The 14,637-nt window shown below is 37.9% G+C and overlaps 1 protein-coding gene across 1 annotated transcript in view; it reads right to left on the reverse strand.

Annotated features, from left to right (window-relative positions):
• Window positions 1–732: 732 nt before the first annotated feature.
• Window positions 733–14,637, reverse strand: part of LOC120318770 (transmembrane protein 163-like) — a 64,095-nt gene continuing 50,190 nt past the window's right edge. Inside the window, exons 3-5 of the mRNA XM_039366824.1 lie at window positions 9,360–9,471; window positions 3,086–3,227; window positions 733–2,510 (exon numbers count right to left, since the gene is read on the reverse strand). Of these exons, the coding sequence (XP_039222758.1) occupies window positions 2,450–2,510; window positions 3,086–3,227; window positions 9,360–9,471 (315 nt within the window). The 3' untranslated portion in view covers window positions 733–2,449. The remainder of the gene's footprint in view (window positions 2,511–3,085; window positions 3,228–9,359; window positions 9,472–14,637) is intronic.

The raw sequence follows: 14,637 nt of genomic DNA on the forward strand, positions 1-14,637 counted from the left end.
GTCAGGAATCTGACTGTCTGCACACAGACCAGCCTGTCTCCTCACCAAAGTGGTACCTACCTATCTACTTGCATAGAACATGCTTTCAAACTCTTAGATGGACAGAAACTGAGGCGAGTGACCCGAATGCTGCTGTGTGATGGGGTGAGCTCCCGTTTTTGCCCTAGCTCCTGACAACTTAGCAGTTTGAAAGCATGCACATGTGAGCAGATAAATAGGTATCACTTTGGAAGGTAACAGGTGAGTGTTCCACGTGCCTCAGAATATATGGCTACATGATCACGGAAATGTCTTTGGACAATGGTGGCTCCCCTTGGCTAAAAGACTGAGATGAGCACCGCCTTCTAGAGTTGGACATGCCTTGACAGGGGAATCCTTTATCTTTTTGTCCCTTTCATCTGTGAACAATGTCACTGAATCTCAGTTAATGATGATTTGTTTTAAATGGCCATGTAGTCATCCATACTAAGTAAAAGGACTAGTGATGCTATAATCTATACTATATATAGCCTGCTACTCCATAAGCTTTTGGTGGATAATGACTTGCTTCATCAAAATACACAAAAACACATTTCATGTAATAATACATTTGTTAGCTTTTAAGTTGCCAGAGGATTTAACTCAGCAATCAATCCCTCTGGAAAACTTGGTAGATTAATGAGCTACTAGTTTAACTGCCCCTCTGCAGAAAGTTATTTCTATGACCACACCAAGATACATACTGGTTTTGGATCATGTTCAATGCATTTATTTCAGAAGACTGCATGGAATAAAAAACATTACCACAAGGCTGGACATTTTTTGTCTGAAGTGATGAAGTGTACTGAAGAGATTAGTATTCCTATGGAAACACCTTCAAGCAAGTAATTAAGGAGATTGCATTGCATCCAATTCTTTGAAATGAAATGAAATAAATATCCCTTCTATCAATCTTCTATTTGCATTTCCACAAAAATACATCCACAAAAACATAGCATATAGAAGCAAGAAACCAGTAAATGACACTAAGGGGTGTTATTAAAGATGTCAACTGCATGTTTTATGCCCCTCTGCAAATCATTATTCCACACCAATATACATACTTCCAATAAACTTTACACTTTTTGGCAGATATAAAATTACTTTGACCTCTTTATAAATGCACCATTTTCAAAATAGTGGAGCCATGAACAGATGTGGATTAAGCAGTAAACTTCAAAACCTAATTTACTTAACCATATGTTAAATTTGTGCTAAAACATTCCACCTATGAAAAAACGACAGAAGTAACCTGTCTATGAGAGGTGCTTCTGTACAGGAAGACTTTCAATTTAATGTACTATATACACTGCTTTTTTAAAGGTTAGTTATAGATCCTTTATAAAACAAGAAACATTTTGTCTATTATACAAGATGGAAAATGCATTCTGTAATCCAGATGTTAAATAACATAAAATGAGCGAGCACGGGAATATCTACAGAAAAGCCTAACTCTTCATGATTAGAGTCTAATTGCTGTCAGAATGGAACCATTATTTCCACTTTTATTAGTCAACAGGACACCCATTGAGACAGACATACTGCTATATAAGTGCATAATATAAATCAACACATTAAACCTCAATCCTTTTTTGGCTTTTAACTGTACATGAATACTTTGTGCTTATTTTGACTGTGTAGCTTAATATGTGTTGCTTGATTATATATATAAAGAGAGAGAGAGAGAGAGAGAGAGAGAGAGAGAGAGAGAGAGAGAGAAAGAGAGAGAGAGAGAAGGTGGGGAGAGGGAGACAGACATATTTTAAATACTTTAATAAAACTATAAATTAAACCATGACCTAAAATTTGGGAGTTTGAGCAGATGAGGGGGTGGATTGCATCTTTTATTGAAACTGGCATCTCGCAGGAAGAAAATATTTCATATTTTTAATACTGAATCAATAAAAATAGCACGTCTGATCTGTTGGTAATCATGTGTAAAACACCCTTGACTTGACAAGACACATTAATGAGGTGCTGTCCTTCATCCACTGTGAATTTTAGGAGTAACAGAACTAAAAGCTCTTTGACAGATTAGTCTCTTTTCCTGGGAAAACTCAAGCTCTATTTGTCTCTAAACAGCCACAGTCAGACTGGGGACTCTTCTTAATTTGGCGCCTTTAAATGGGCAGCTGTTAAGTGACTTGAGCGGGCTGATCACTTAAACATGTAGCAAAAAGGATTAGAAGTCTTACTCATTTCTATTGCAGCTTGCTGGATTTGGGGAACGTATGCCAAATGCGATTGCAGAGATCTAAGCAGTGCATGAATTCCCCTATTTGTACAGATTGATTTCCCCTTGAATGATGATGCAAAAATAACATGAAAAACAACAAAATTCAATCTTGCAAGTAGGATCGGCCCCACTTGTCAGGATGTAGGCTGTTTTCAAATCCTGCAAAATGCGTTTAGTCCAATAGCTGAGTTGCCTTCATTCAAACATTTCATAATGACGTGTTTGCCGTACACGGGGAACCATATCCATAAGGAGCCTGAAAAGGAAAACAAACCCAAATTGAGTGCAACAGTTATACACTGCAAAGATCCAGCCATAAATTTCTGCATGTTTTAAAGCATTTTTCCTAATCGGTACTTGTCTATCCCCAAAACAGAAAATTAATAAGAGGTCTTTGGTGCTCTCTGAGCTTGGTTTTTTTTTCATGCAGACATTTCATTACCCAGCTAGGTAACATCATCAGTGATGTTACATTAGTGTCATTACCCATTATCCAACTTGCAACATCATCTATGATGTTACCTTGTTGGGTAATGAAACGTCTGCAAGAAAACCAGCCAGCTCAGAGGATCCCACAGTTTGACCCTGAACTACAAATATTCTTTTCTATTGGTAACAGGACATTTCAATCAATACAGCTTTTTAATAAGAAGATAGTAAAGTCACTGTAATTAAATATACACACATACATATACACATATACATACATACATACATACATACAACATTGAATAAATAGTACATGGGACAGACTCCTTCTTGCCACAATCATGGAGCAACATTCAAATGCAAATGTAAAATAATTTCTTTTTTAAAAAAGGTTTCACTTACTTGGCACCATAGGCAAATATTGTAAGTCCAATCAGAACCCCTATACTTCCATCCAGGTACCAGACAGAAGCATTGTGCTTAAAAACTTCTGCACTCAGAAGGATGGAAAAGCCCATAATTCCTCCTACCAGAGAGTTGAAACCTGCAATGAAATAAATTAAGATTAGGCCCTCCTAGCAAGATCAGGGAATTCAAGAAATAGCCAATGTCAAGATTTGCACCTTGTTATGCCTGAGATCAGGACCCCGGTGCCTGCTAGTGGAATTACAACTCCCCAAAGCTTTAAAATATACCTACAATCAAAGCCCACTTCAGTGAGTGCTCTTTACAGCTCAGAAATCTAATCCACCATACCATAAATCTTTGTTGTCCCAATTCATGCACTGAGATTCCTATTAACCCTTTAATTGCCCTCACCCCTTGCAAATGCTGCCTTAATATGGTCACCCATACAAGGCTATGGAATTGGGAAAACCTGTTTTTAAATAGCCAGCTATATTTTACCAGTTGCACCCCAAAGTAAGACAAAACCATTTATTCCATCAAGCGCCCCTGCACTAGAGGTGTGTTCTGGGCCTTTAAGGCAGGGCAGTGTCAAATTCTGTGGACTGCATTTAAACGAACAGCGACCATCTGCTTTCTAGAAGCTGGAGACATAACTTCACTAACTCTGCAGTAGATCCCATCCTGCAGGGACGACATGACAGCTATGCAAATATGGCAGAGGAGGAAAATGAAGCTGACTGCCAAGGAAAGTCTATTCAGTTTTGTAAAAGAAACGAATAAGCACATTCATGCTGGCTCTAGATGGGGGTTAGAAAACACACAGCCCCAACAGCAGAAAACTTAGGTGTGGCAAGAAGGAAAGGCTAGAAGGGCTGGATATTTCATCAGTCTTTATTAAATAATTGCTTGGCCCCCTTATTGACAGGAAGGCTACTGACAAGCCAAAGGTTGCTCTTTTGTGATTTTTTTTTTATCAATTATCGTTCTCCCATCTTTCAATAAATCTCCATCCTATTTTTATAAGATGCTCCCAATATCACTTACATCCCACAATCAACTGTTAAATTAGTCATTTCTCACTCACAGCAACTCACCCTCAAACAACACATACAAGGCTTAAGCAGCAAGACAGAGAGCCCTATATGGCCGAAAAGGGAGCAAATGGACATGAATATACCATGATTTTTAGGGAGGGATGGGGGAGAGAGCGAGAAAGAGAAGGAGCAGAAGGAGGGAAGGTTTTAATTTGTGCTTTTGGATTCTCAAGAGACACCAGAGAGATTCTCCAATGGTGACATTGCACCCAAGAGCCCCATCAGAGTTCAGAAGGAATTCCATATTCCACTGAATCTCCCACTGAAGCTGTGAATGCTAGACGGCAACTAATAACAACTGTCAAAACATAAAACTGCCAGGGAAAATAATGGTCATATCTCAGCTCTGTTCTTCAACTTCTGGCCATAAGATGTCAGCCTGATCACATCTCTCCCCTCATCCATAAACCCAGATTAGCCACAATCTGACGTTTATTAACATATTTATTAAATTTAAACGTCACCCAATCTCACTTCCTAAGTGACTCTGTTATATGCATGGTTTATTCATTTGAAACTCCCAGGTTTCTCCCCACAATGACGTTCTCACTTTCTCTCGTCTCCTCTCCCCTCCCCTCTCTTTCTTTCCTCCCTTCTCCTCTCCCCTCCCCTCTCCTCTCTCTCTCCTCTCTCCTCCCATCTCTCTTCTCCCCTCCTCCCTTCCCCTCTCTCCTCCCCTCTCCTCTCTCTCTCCTCTCCCCTCCTCTCCCCTCTCTCCTCTCCCCTCCCCCTCTCCCCTCCCCTTCCCCCCCCCTCTCTCTCTCACACACACACACACACAAACTTTTGGCCCTCCCTCTTACCCATTATTTTAAGGCAAGTGATTACAATGAAAATCCTGTAAAATCAACAACATCCCCTCTATTGGCCCCAGCTTCGGTGTTACCATATTCAGAGATGCTCTTCTGCAGCACAAGCCCAGATAGGTTGTTTATCTCATCAATATTCCCCATTTGTTAATTAGGCTTACTGAATAGCATGGTGGAATCTTAGAAGACCTCATGGACCTTTTAAATGCATTTCTCCAGAAACAACTGAAAATGACAATTCTGTTCTATAAAGATAGAATTAAAACCTTACTGGAACTAACAGCATCTCCCGGATAGACTGGGAGCGTATACATGGGGACTTTATATGCTACATTCTGAGACCGCCCCAACATCATCTCAAATTTATACATATGCCATCTATTTACAAACAACACAAAACTTGAGGACATCACAGTAATCAGTTAATTGAAAGCCATTTTTTCAACATGTCTGTGTAATCACCAGGAACTGAGCTTGATTTGAAGGAGACATTAAATTTAAATTAAGAATTTTATACGCAAAGATTATCCCATTTTTAATAGATTGTGAGTGAGATCTTCATTTTCCAGAGATTCTATTCTACTCAATCTAATGATGCAAAACTAGAGAAATCTGGGTTTAGCTATATTTAACTAAAATAGGTTAAACACATAGACAGCAGACTAATTACACAGTTCACTCCTTAATTTTGTTAATGGGAAAAATAGCAGCAGTGCAATTATCGCAAGCATATAATTAAAGGAAGAAAAGGAACATTCTCAGCTATTTTCAAAAACCACAAGTCTGTTTGCTCTAAGAAAATAGGGAGATGCTACAATATTAGTAAAGGGTCTAACATGCATGTCAAAAGGGTTTATTTCTGTGTACTAAATTATATTATTTCATGTAGAACTGTGCTTAAAAACAATAAAATATCTGTCCCACTTCTATTCTTCTATAAGTTATAAGGCACCTCTTATTAACCAGATCCGTAGGTTTTGTCAATAGGCAAATTAAATTAAATAAAAATTCATATCAGAAAAGCATTTTCTATTATATATTTTGCAATAATGTCTATGGCTCTACAGCACTTGGGAGAATCAGTTTAAATCAGATAAATGAATGTTTGCTGCTGCCCATGTCCAAATGGCATCCATTTCAGAAACAAGCTTTTCATGCCATATCTACCACAGATTCTCTAAATTTCAACTCTGTCTCTAACCATCACCTTCCACTCCTAAGTTTTGTTAATTGAGTGATAATAAATGCTGCTGAAAACTCCAGCAGGGTTAATAGTAATAAATCCATATTTATTGCAAGAACCTCATGGGCTTAATCACTCTTTTAATCTATTTACTTCTCTATTTCTGTCTATGATGATTTTTATTTATTTACATTTGTGTGCCACTCTTCAAACTTGGCCCTTCTATGACTTGTGGACTTCAGCTCCCAGGCATGCTGGCTGAGGACTTCTGGGAGTTGAAGTCCACAAGTCACAGAAGGCCTAAGTTTGAAGAGCCCTGGTGTACCACTCTGTCCCTCAAAGAGGGACTCTGTTGTAAACTATCCCAGGGAAACCTTTGTTTATGAAATCAGAATGCTGATAATAAGTCTAAATAGCTTGGGGTGGAGATATTTGAAAAACCAAGACCCCCTAGTCAACCTGTCCATAATTTATTTAAAAGCATCAGAGCCTCTGGCATTGTCTATCAAATGGAAAGTCCAGTTTGGAAAATATTCAGACAGGGCGTTTTTAATAGCAATACCATGACTCTAGAACAGTCTCAAAGTAGGACTAGCTCCTTTACTGGTCAGCTTTTAACATGCAATAAATACTATTCTACACAGTTGGAGTTTTAATTTTATGATGTGGCATTGCTCTCTAAATTCTCATGCTAATTCTCATCCGTTATTTTGTTTTCTGATCAGCCTTAATTTATATTTCATTATATTTTGCCCCGGGTGAGTGGTAGAGCGGGGATAAGATTTATACATTTAATTAAGTAAGAAGACATGCTCTTCTTGTATAATATGCTAGAAGCCATCAGGGAGCCAGAATAATAGGGGGAAAAAATCAATTGAATAGATCTTACTTCCCTAAAGGTGTCAGAAAAGACTTGAATTCATGTCTCCAGAAACCTGCCCCAAATTCATTAGCAGCAGAAGCTTCATAGATTTGATAGGGTTAGACAAGATTTACTGCAGAATACCAGGTTCCTGGGACTTGTTTTCTGTCCTTTTAAGTCTATGAACTGTTGGCCATTCTTGCCTGGACTTGCAAATAGGAGACATTGCTCCAAGTTTACATAAAGAAAGTTCCCATTGAGGTGTCCCAACATAAGGTCATCAAAGGTTATGGAGAAGGAGATGGGTTACAAATACTCCAAAATGTCCACCTGGGCAATTGTCATTTAGAGCTGCAAGAGTATTTCCTTCAAGGAAAGGAAGCTCTCTGGAGTGGTTTTGGATAGTGAGATGGGCAACATGTAAATTTATTGATTAAATAAATAATGAAAGGCATAAGGAGCATAGAGTTGGTCAAGGATTAACTTTCCTATGCCTTGGCTCCTGAAGGATTTTTTTTTTTTCATTTTCATTCATTCATTTCATTCATCGTAGTACATATACTGGACCTTTCATGAATATGATTACTCTCACCCATATTTTGGGGGGATTCTCTTTACGCATTCAATTATGCTAGCATTTGGTTAAGGATCATACACTGTAAAAAAAAAAAAACAGTAAAGTAAGAGTGAACACCTCCTAACCCATCACAAGACCTTCACTCGACACACACACAACTGAAGCCCTTATAAATAGAAAAACACTTGACACTGACATCCCCTAAACGCCACTGAAGATGTTACCTAGCCTGGTAATGAAACATTTGGAACCAACCCACAAGCTCGGAGAACAAACCTTCACCCTCATCCTACACCTGAGCTACAGATATTTGCCGCTATTGCAAGAGTGAAATTATCCCTGTTAACCTCAGACATAAGTTTTACTGAGTTCAAAGGTTGTTTCTCTCAGATTAGTAACAGGATTCTACCTTAATCTGTCATGCAGAGAAAATGCATCTTTTCATTTTTCACAACAAACAAATCAGTTGATGCTTCTTTCAAAATTTTGCACAGCAAAAAAATAATGTCACAGAATTAAAATTCCCAGTGAGAACTATTAGTCATTGTTGCTGGGAAACACATAAATGACGTTGGCAATGTGGAAAAAATTCCATGATCTTTATAAAATCATAGATGCAATATTATTTTTGAAGGATTGCTCTGGTATTGCTGTTACTAATTTTATTCATTTGTTTATAAATTTTATAGGCCACCCATCTTACCTAAAGTTAATTCAGCTCTAAACCATAAATATAGTTATAATTTGAAAGTAAAGAGCCCAGTTTTAAAATTTGTGCTAAGACTTTTCCATTTAAGTCCTGTTTTAAAAGCATTTTAATTTTAAAAGTGAAGCTTAACTTAGCTACTAGCTAAAGATATATATGTGTGTGTGTGTGTAAGTGTGTTCTATCAGTTGAAATAGTAAAACACAGATTTCTTACATCCCATCATTGCACACATTAAAATGATTTAGAGCAATACAATCTACAGTATTCCTGAAGTCTGGAAAACAACAACAAGCAAAAGACAAACAGCAATTCCAGACAAAATGCAGGTGGAGAATTATCATTGAATCTAATAACATGTGGATGCTTAGATATTTTTTTTAAAAGTCTACATTCTGTCCAAATGTTGAGTGTGAAAATAATTTAGATTCCTACAGTAAATTTTGATACATTGTTTTCATTTGACTGTAAACATTTTAGCTAGCTATTTGGCTTCAAAGTTTATTTTTCCCTGTATTTATTTATTTAGACCAGTGGTTCTCAACCTGTGGGTCGGGACCCCATTTGGGGTCGAACGACCATTTCACGGGGGTCACCAAACCATGCTGTCCACCATTTTTTTCCCTTTTCCCTAGCTGTCCTACTCCCTCTTATTGGTGGCCACACCCACTTGGGGGTCACCACAACATGGGGAACTGTATTATGGGGTCACTGCATTAGAAAGGTTGAGAACCACTGATTTAGACAAACCTTTAGTGGCTTTAATCATGATCGTAATTTCAGAGCAACAAACAACGGAACCAGGTAATCCCTGGACTACTTCTGTGCATGATGTTTGCTTCTAAATTTATTAATTTTTGGAACAGATCAGAGAACAAAAGGCTCAGTGAACTCAAAAAAATTAACCAAATCTGTTATACATACATTAACCAACTCTCCTCCCTGTAATATAATCCAACCACACATAACCTTCACTTATCTTTACTTCATTAGCCTTTGATGTAATATCAAGAAAGAGATATCTGTTTGCTACTTACCATCTGTTAACAATGCTCTGCTTGTAAGCACATTCCCCAACATAAATTTGATCACTGCTAAACTAGTGCAAAGGATTCCACTTAAAATTGAAACGCTGTATAGAAAGTCATCCTGAAAAAAAGAAAAGGAAAACATTCTAGGCCATTTTGCCATACTGTAATTCAAATAATAAAACTTAAAAGATGGAGTAGTTCTGAATCAAAGTTCGCTAATCAAAGTTAACTGATTGATTTTATAACATTATGACAAACCTGGATAGTAGGCTACCAAGACAAACCAAAAATGGAAAACAATTAAAAACAATTATCAGCAACTGCCCTAGGTACCCTTAAAATAGCTTGTCTAATCTAAAGCCCAAATGTATAGGAAAAAACCTGTTTTGGCTTCTTCACAAAATCCCAGCAGAAAAATCCCATTTACAGGCAGCTTTACAAACTGAATGAATGAATCTGTATCTCCAGAAGCTGCTTATTCCATAGAGTGAGGCCTTCTCTTTGATAGTTGAACCAGATAAACAATTCTGGTATTGCTCAATGGATCCTGGTATTGTATCACCCAGGGCTTTAAAAGTAATAACAGCCCAGCATTGGGGTCAAAATTATGTACTCTCCAAAGAGGCATTGATAAAGATTGTAGTGGGCATAGTAGGTGGCAAAAAGAATTACAATGTGAAATTGGAAAAAATATGTTACTCCAAACACTGATTTAAAAAAAAAAAATATGGGTAATTTATCCTTCTGAAAAAGGCAATATTTCCAATTAATCAAATTATGAAGTAATATCTTCTTCTTCGGCATAGACTTTATGATATTTTACAACGATTCAGAAGTATTATTAGGTGACTTCTTTCTAAATTTTTGTTTTTGATGATAATATAGTATTATAAGAATTTCTGTAAAACAGTAGCATTAAGACCTATCTTAAATTATTAGTTTTGTAATGGATTGCAGTACATTTTCTTACAGCCTTTATGGGCATTTTTCTTTTTAATCTTGTTTAGTTTTAGCATTCTTTATTCATGATTATTTAGTACTCTATGATTCTTTTCCGTGGGTTGTCTTTGTGTTTTGCTTATTTTCGGTAAAATTCTAAAAAGAATAAAGATTAATAATTAGAAGTAACTTTTAAGATAAGCAATTAGCATTAAGTAGCACAGTGCTATAATTTTTAGCAGCTTTCTGGGGGGAAACACCTAATCTCCTTGGAAAGCAAGAGGCCCCATTTTTTTTACTGCCTTTCTAGGTGGTGCCACCCATAACCAAGCTAGCTCGATAAAGACTTGACCTCAGGCATGGGAGGGGGGGGGAGGAAAGAGATGGTCTTTCAGATGAATATTTCAACAGAGTACCTCTCTGTGTCCCCGGAGGAAACAAGAAAATTGATCTTTGTCTCCCCCTCTCTACAGAAATAATTCATATGCAGAGCCAGCAGCTACAGCAAAACAAATCTGAGGTCTTGGAAGCTGTAGAGAGCGGCAGATCCAAGCCTCAAAAAAATGGGAAGAAACAATTGGTTCCCTATCACTTTCTTTCTGCCCACCAGACAACAAGATGTCAGGGCTTTAGCCAGTTTGGAACAGAAGGCTATGGAGAATGCAGAGAGAAGCATTTTGTGCCAAGTCTCACACGCCCAACAGCTGTCTAAATTTATGCTTTCCTACTAATTCTGTCTAACGCAAAAGGTACTCTGATATTTCCGTCAATTGCATTAAGAACACTGCCACCTGACCCCTTCCGATATGGCGATCAAAATATTATTATCAATTTGCAGCTTCGTGAAGTGCAAACCAAGGATTGAACGAAGAAGAAGAAGAAGAAAAAAGAACACACAAAAAAAGAAAGAGAATTCAGGTTTCAGGCACAAAGGCTGTCAAACAAACAAACAAACCAGAATGTGCTCAGCCAGGTATTATTAACACTTCTGCATTAGAGCGGCTGACTGCAACTCCTGCTTGTTTTTCCTAACTCTCTCTGCAAACCAATATATCACAGGTATTTCACACACACCAAAATTAAACCGGTCCTCTTTCTGTTCCACTTTGGAAAATGAACAGACTGTGACTAAGTAGGAGTAAGTTCATGACGTTCAAGGAAGGGAGTTTAAAGGCAAAAATTTAATAACAGCCAAAGGGTCGAATCCAGAGATGAGAATACAGGCAACCTATGACCACAACTGAGCCCAAAATTTCTGTTGCTAAACGAGACGCTCGTTAAGTGATCTTTGCCCCATTTTACGACATTTCATGGCACGATGGTTAAGTGAATCACTGCAGTTGTTAAATGAATCTGGCTTCCCCATTGACTTTGCTTGTCATAAGGTCGCAAAAGGGAACCACAGGATTCCATGACACTGCGACGATCGTAAATATGAATCAGCTGCCAAGCAACTGAATTTTGATCACGTGGCCATGGGGATGCTGCAGTGGTTGCAAGTGTGAAAAACAGTCCTAAGTCACTTTTCTCAGTTCCGTTGAAACTTTGAATGGTCACTAAATGAACTGTTGTAAGTCAAGGACTACCTGGTAAAACAACAACAGGATAAAAAATGATCTGTCCACAATCTCTGGAAACAGTACAAGAGCCTCAGGAGAAAATTATTACCATTCCAAATTAATTCACCTTCCAAAAATGATGAGACATATTTTAATACAGTGGTAAATGAATAAAATAAGCCTAGCCATCTGCTGCCATATCCCCCAGGACCTTTCCTCTCTGGTGCCACACATCTTCTTCTTCTTCTATTGCTTCTGAAAATCATTAAACAAGGCAACAAATCCATCGACTCATATTGTTCACTGCTTCACTGGACTATTTTAATTAGAACAGCAGTACTGAATTACAACCAGAGGATTAACATTGAAACACTACCATAATAAGAAAAGTCATTTTTATTTAAAGTAAATTTATTAAAATTTTATATTTCTATAATATATAAATGTTATATGTGCGCATGTGTGCATTATGCAGTTTATTACTTTAAATGTTCGCCCATAACTATCCCTTTGTTAACCGTACTGTTAATCTGCAGCAGTGCATTTACTTTGAATATCATACACCATCAAATCAATATAAAGGTACTCCTCTACTTATGATTGTTTGTTTAGTGACAGTTTGAAGATACAAGGGTCTTGGAAAAAGTGAAGTTGCAATCGTCATACCACCTTGTGGTCATGTGATCACTATTTGCAACCTTCCCAGTTGGCTTTCCACAAGCAAAGCCAATTATATGGAAGCCAGTTTTGCTTTAACAACCATTTAATGACCACGAGGGAGGGAAGATCTATGCTAAGCTTTAGGCTAAACACAAAGTTTCTGGAGCACCTGAAGATTCAGATTTAAAGCTTCCAAGCTTGCCTTGGAAATTAGCTTAGCTTAATATTTATTGACTGATTTATTTATTTATATCCTATCTTTATTACAGTTGGTCCTTAAGATACAACAGATCACTTAACGAACATTCAACATTACAATAGATACCCAAAATTATATATGACCCCGTTTCAAAATTATGATGGCTGCAGCACCTTTATGACTGATCACAGAGTTGCTGTAGCACACACACACACACACACACCTCTCTCCCCCCATCCCACCCCTCCAGAACCCACACACCCTCTACACTTACCTTTTGAAGCTCTCAGGACCTCATATTGGGGAAGGAGGGCAGGCCATGTGGACAGGGACAAAATGGCAGCTGCTAAACTGCTTCATTTTGCTGCCTTAAAGAGCTGCAGAAGCTTCTGAATGCTGCAGAAATTAACTGCGCAAATCAGGTTAAAGCAGCAAAATGGAATTGCATGGCACGATTCTGCAAGTGGCGGCTATGCCAAAATGCAATTCAGCTGCTGGAAACATGGTGGCTGCTTCCAGAATGATGCCATGCAGCCACCCGATGAAGCAATCCATTCCAGCCCTCCCTCCGGGAAGCCTTGGAGCTCTTCAAAAGGTAAATGAGGAGGAGGGCGTTTGGCCCAGGTGGGGGTGGGAATCAGACCTGAGGCCTGGGAGGATTCACTGGGAGTGGGGAAAAGCCTATTAGGACTCTAAAGGTCTGGGAAATAGAGCACGGGGCAATCTCAGGAATGGGGGAGACCTTGGAAGGGTCAGGGCAGGTGGGCCTGGGCCAGTACTAGGCCTCCAAGGGTTTCCCCTACTCCTGAGGTACCCCATGTGCCACTTACTGGGATGGCAATAAGCTGAGCTGCTTCATTTAACAACTGTTAAACATTTGTTGCATAATGTGATTTAATGAGCAGACTCCATTACAGTCACATGTCAAGGACTACCTGTATTTTTATAAATAACTCAAGGCAACAAATACACCTATTCCTCCTTCCTCCTCCTATTTTCCCCATAGCAATCACCCTGTGAGGTGGGTTGGGCTGAGAATGAATGATTAACCCAAAATCACCCAGCCGGCTTTCATGCCTTAAGTGGGACTGGAACTCACAGTCTCCTGTTGGCTTCCATGTTGATTTCTACCAGATAGAAGTATTAAATTAAGTGAAATATTTCTTTTTGTTTCAAATGCTGCATGTAAATATTTCTATTATATTTAATTAAATGTTCTTTTATTGTAAACTTCAAGAAAAGCTGCATATGTTTCTAACAGTGGTTAGACAGCACTCTCACGACTATTTCATGGTTTGCTAGACTTGCTAAACCAAGTAATTCAAAAAGGAGCAAAAATGGAAAGAAGAAAAAAATTGGTTTTATAAGCAGATTTTACATTCTATTTTTTCCTTAAACTCTCACAGATGCTGGTTGCAAGGAAGACTCCATATGGTAGGGATGTACAATTTTGGCTTTCAGCACAAGTCAGCTAAATATGCATCTGGGAGAAATAGAAAGATATAAGTGGAGTCAAGGCAAAAATTAAAGTTGGTTTAATTGATACCAGAATTAAATTATATAACAGCAATGTTCATGTATGTATCTGTTGTACAATAAATATTCTGTTTCTAATTACGGCTTTTTAGGTACAGAAGCAGAATAAAACTATTTTAAACATTTTTTTACTAAATTATTATTCTTAAAACATACCCTCTATAGAGAAAAATGTAAAACAAAATATATGAATATTTATATGTAGATGGCTTGAAACAGAGATAGAGAGAAATAGAAAGGCAAGACCTGCTTGCAGGAACAAAGGCAATAGTGTAAAATAATATTCTGTTTTGCAGGTTATTAACTCTTCTTTTGATTAGAAAGAATCAGTAGGAAGGGAAGTCTTACTAACATCAATAATTACTTTTCTTCCAATAGAGAGTATTTTGCA

The sequence above is a fragment of the Crotalus tigris genome, unplaced genomic scaffold (genome assembly GCF_016545835.1).
Source record: "Crotalus tigris isolate CLP2741 ecotype Arizona unplaced genomic scaffold, ASM1654583v1 scf7180000020405.187410, whole genome shotgun sequence".
Classification (NCBI taxonomy): domain Eukaryota; kingdom Metazoa; phylum Chordata; class Lepidosauria; order Squamata; family Viperidae; genus Crotalus; species Crotalus tigris.